Genomic DNA, 3,693 nt, shown 5'->3' on the forward strand with positions numbered 1-3,693 from the left:
CTTTTACTTCAGCACTTAAACACCTCAGTTTGTGTAACAATTTGTACCTCTGGTTAATATGTGTTGTACTCTATTTACATGCGTTGCAGTGTATTTACCTCCTACGCAACTACAGCTTGACAAGGACAAAGTGAGTGTTTAAAATAACACAGCTGTGGCCACGGCTAAATGCTGCCCCCATCTGCCAGTTGTTTACAACTACATGTAACCCAGAGTAAACAATCGGACACCAATAGAGATACCAACAACTTAATAGCTTTTTTTTATTTAATGCAATGCATAGTTTATTTCCTTCTTAATCTTATAAAATCATTTTGCATGTTGTTGCTCCAGAAATCTGCCTCTGTTATTCAGCAGTTATACAGGTGGTGTTAGTACTTCCAAGACCGAGTTTGAGCCTTCATGGTCCGACGGCTTCCCTCTGCTGTGAAAGCCCTTGGTGCCGTCAGGGCCGTAGGGCTGACGCAGCACTTTTTGCATCAAGTAAGGCGTATTCCTGTGCCGAGCCGACTTGGGGTTTAATGCACTTGCTGCACATTTGCGACTCAGCACCCAGGGGCTCTGAGAATATTTTTTATCACAATCTCCAGAGCAAAAGCTTCTCCCTCTGTACTCCCTCTGTAAACCAGAGAAGCTATTAAAGCTGGAATTATCCAAGCACCTATGGGGCTGACATGTGCCATATACTTTAACTGGCGCAAAGGGTTCCTCCTGGGAAGGTGCGTCCTCAGGTTGGTCCTCGTTGTTTTCCTCTGATGGTTCGTTCTTGGTGGTGTGGTGCTTTGACTGGAATCCCAGAGGTACAACACGCATGCCCTCACCGTTAGACTTTGTCTCCTCTGCTTTCAGGGCGTTGTAGGCCTTACGGACTTCAGACAAATAATCAAACTTCACGACTGCACACAATTGTTGGCTGAGCTCTTTGTGATGCTTGGCATAGCACTGCAGTTCCTTGGGGAGCTTCTCACCAGGATACAGGATACAGAGGGAAGTGATAGTGCCATGAGGGCTAAACCTTTGGAGGATTCTCCCTGAGAGGGAGGGTTGCTCCGGGCCTCGAGGCGCTGCGTCTTCTTCAGTTGTTTTCTTCATAGTGATGTTCCAGGCGAGGAGGAGCTTGCTGCTGGGGGAACACAGTAGCCATTGGGGAAGCGGCTCTATCCGCCTCACTTTGGTGGATTCATCGTTCACCTCCAGAAGTTCTGAGGACTCTGCTGCTGCGAGCGTCATGTACCAGTTTGTGGTCAGGACCTTTATCTGTGACAAACAGCAGCAACCTCAGCTTTGTTTGCATTTTACTGGATTCATTTTTTCTCAAACTGGTGGAATGTAAACACCACCAGTAAGCACACACAATCTTGCTATTGTTGGAACAAAATTTGGTTGTTTACCTTTTTCAAACAAGTGAGGAGCTTGAGACTGACATAGCCCTGCTTGTTCTTCTGCACATGCTTCAGCAGGAAGCCGTCCTCTGCCAGGTGGCTGTCGGACAGAAAATCCTCCAACTGGGCTTTAATCTTCAAGCAGAGCAACTCACCTTCACGGTCTTCTTCACCTTGGGCACATTGTGCACCATCTCTACAAGACAACACACAACTCAGCATCATGATGTACTGCACTGTAGATTAGACAACCATATGTTTTCTAATTTCCTTACCCAATCGGATTAGTCATGGTATCTCCAAAGGATGGTGATAACAGATCGCTGAGCTGTGCTTCTTCTTAGTAAAGTAAAGACGGGTATTAAAGAGACTTGATACAGTTAATACTAGCAAATGTGGAAAAATGGCACCTAGACAGAGTTCATAAGACCACAATAATGTCAGTTGATTCCGTGGGATCCAAAACAACATTTTGTAAAATGCTACAGCAAAATTCCACATTCACAACCTCTAATAACTCAAAACGAAGTATAACACATTTTTTTAAATGAAACACTGTCTCAAACTATTAACTATCATAAATGTATGAATAGTATCACTGCTAAAATAAAGGCCCACTCAGAACAACAGAAAGAACAGCAATGTATCAGTATTATTATAACAACACAAAAGAGAAAAAAACATAACTGAAGGCAGGAATCTCTGCAACTTGATTAAGAGTTCAATAAAATCAAAAGAAAATGATGATATTGCTGGTTTCCCAAATACAGAAGCACAGAAGTATAATCATCTTCAGTTATTATCCCTGAATCCAGCTTTATAGTCTGTCTGTGTGCTTTTCGCATCCTCTGCGGCTTGTTACTGCAACAACAAATCAATCCATCTGTTACCCGTCTATTTCCATGTTGTAAATAACATATTTTGAATACGTTATAATCATTACACAAATATACAAACCCAAACCGTTGCAGGCTTTTCCACGGAATGAGTAATTCCAACTTTTCTTTCCCGTTATTGTTATGTGATTTTGACAGGCAGTTATTTAAGAGGCTGAGAAGTAGACTGAGCAAGTTATTTAGAGGACTGAAGCATTGCTATGAGAACACACACCTGCATGGATATATAGCTGAATCATGTTTAGATATTATATGGTCAGAGCTTCAGAATCAAAAACCTAACAAATCTGCTCCATCAAGACTGTGTGGGGGTGGTTTGATCTGATTGGATATACAAACACACTACACTAAACACGACTTAAAAAAATACATAAACCCTCAAAAATGACCCTTTGTATATTACTCACGCAGTGTTCCCTGGAATTCTTGACAAAAACTATTTTTTTCTCTCGTAATTCTCAAATTGAAGAAATGGAGGCATTGTTCTGGATTTGTGTGAGTTTGTGAAAAAAGATGTTTTCATATTTTTTCACAAACTCTCACACAAATCCAGAACAATCCGAGTCCAATTTATCCAGTCGTATATGCTCATTACTTCCATGCATCTTTGCTTAAACCGTACAATTTAAAACACATCTGCATGTACAAATTATCATATTGGGGGTAAAGTATACATTTTGGGAATTAACCCTTGTGAGCATAAATTGCTCATGAGAGTTTCCTCGCCGTTGTGTGGCTCCGCTAACCACTCCAGTTCACATCTATGTCTGTCCCAAAAGTCATCACTTCATTATTTTTATCCTATTAGACATGTTTGTGAAATTGCCATAATTAGCATATTTTGTGAGGTTGCAGTGATCTTTGACCTTGGAATTCTACTCAGTTCATCCTTGAGCACACGTGGATGTTTGTGCACAAAGGATACAGTGGTCATATGTCAGGACAATGTTTTGGGCAGAATGTAGGTCAACATTCCTGGAAACAAAGGCAAAGGAGTTTCCCTCAGGGCCAAAGAGCAAACATTGAAGGCGTTATCGGTTAAGAATTTAACTTAGGACAGGATCAATAAATGCGTCACAAACCAAGATTTGTACAAAAACCCAATTATTTAACTTTATTAACATCAATGTTTTTTCATTTTCATCAAGTTTCTTTTTAAATTCCAGTTATTTATCAACAAATAGAAAACAGACTGTGTGTACAACAGATCGAACCCCTACAGCACTAAGCATTCACAAGGTAAAAATTAACATTTTAGTTTTTATCGCCAGCGTTTTCAAGTCCCCCTCCCTCCCACCAGCACCACCACCACCACCACCACCACCACCAACACCACGTTTAGGCCTCTCGCGATCAGATGCTCCCCTCCTGCGGCTTGTGTGGGAGAAGATGTGTGCTTGAGTGGTGCGATTGGG

The 3,693-nt window shown here is 41.5% G+C and overlaps 1 protein-coding gene across 1 annotated transcript; it reads right to left on the bottom strand.

Moving 5' to 3' along the window:
• Nucleotides 1-269: 269 nt before the first annotated feature.
• On the bottom strand, nucleotides 270-2,658 carry larp6b (La ribonucleoprotein 6, translational regulator b). Its single transcript, XM_034556337.1, has 4 exons — nucleotides 2,493-2,658; nucleotides 1,658-1,721; nucleotides 1,392-1,578; nucleotides 270-1,257 (listed from the first exon to the last, which is right to left on the bottom strand). The coding sequence occupies exons 1-4, from the start codon at nucleotides 2,515-2,517 to the stop codon at nucleotides 358-360; spliced, it is 1,176 nt and encodes a 391-aa protein (XP_034412228.1). The 5' UTR covers nucleotides 2,518-2,658; the 3' UTR covers nucleotides 270-357.
• Between the last annotated feature and the right edge of the window lie 1,035 nt (nucleotides 2,659-3,693).

This window comes from Cyclopterus lumpus, chromosome 17, assembly GCF_009769545.1.
Source record: "Cyclopterus lumpus isolate fCycLum1 chromosome 17, fCycLum1.pri, whole genome shotgun sequence".
Lineage (NCBI taxonomy): Eukaryota > Metazoa > Chordata > Actinopteri > Perciformes > Cyclopteridae > Cyclopterus > Cyclopterus lumpus.

Coding starts and splice junctions, on each gene's coding strand:
- larp6b (XM_034556337.1), bottom strand. CDS start 2,517: ATGATTCAGCTATATATCCATGCAG. Junction 1,722..2,492: donor TCAGCTATATATCCATGCAG/GTGTGTGTTCTC, acceptor TACTTTACTAAG/AAGAAGCACAGCTCAGCGAT. Junction 1,258..1,391: donor TCCTCACTTGTTTGAAAAAG/GTAAACAACCAA, acceptor TGTTTGTCACAG/ATAAAGGTCCTGACCACAAA.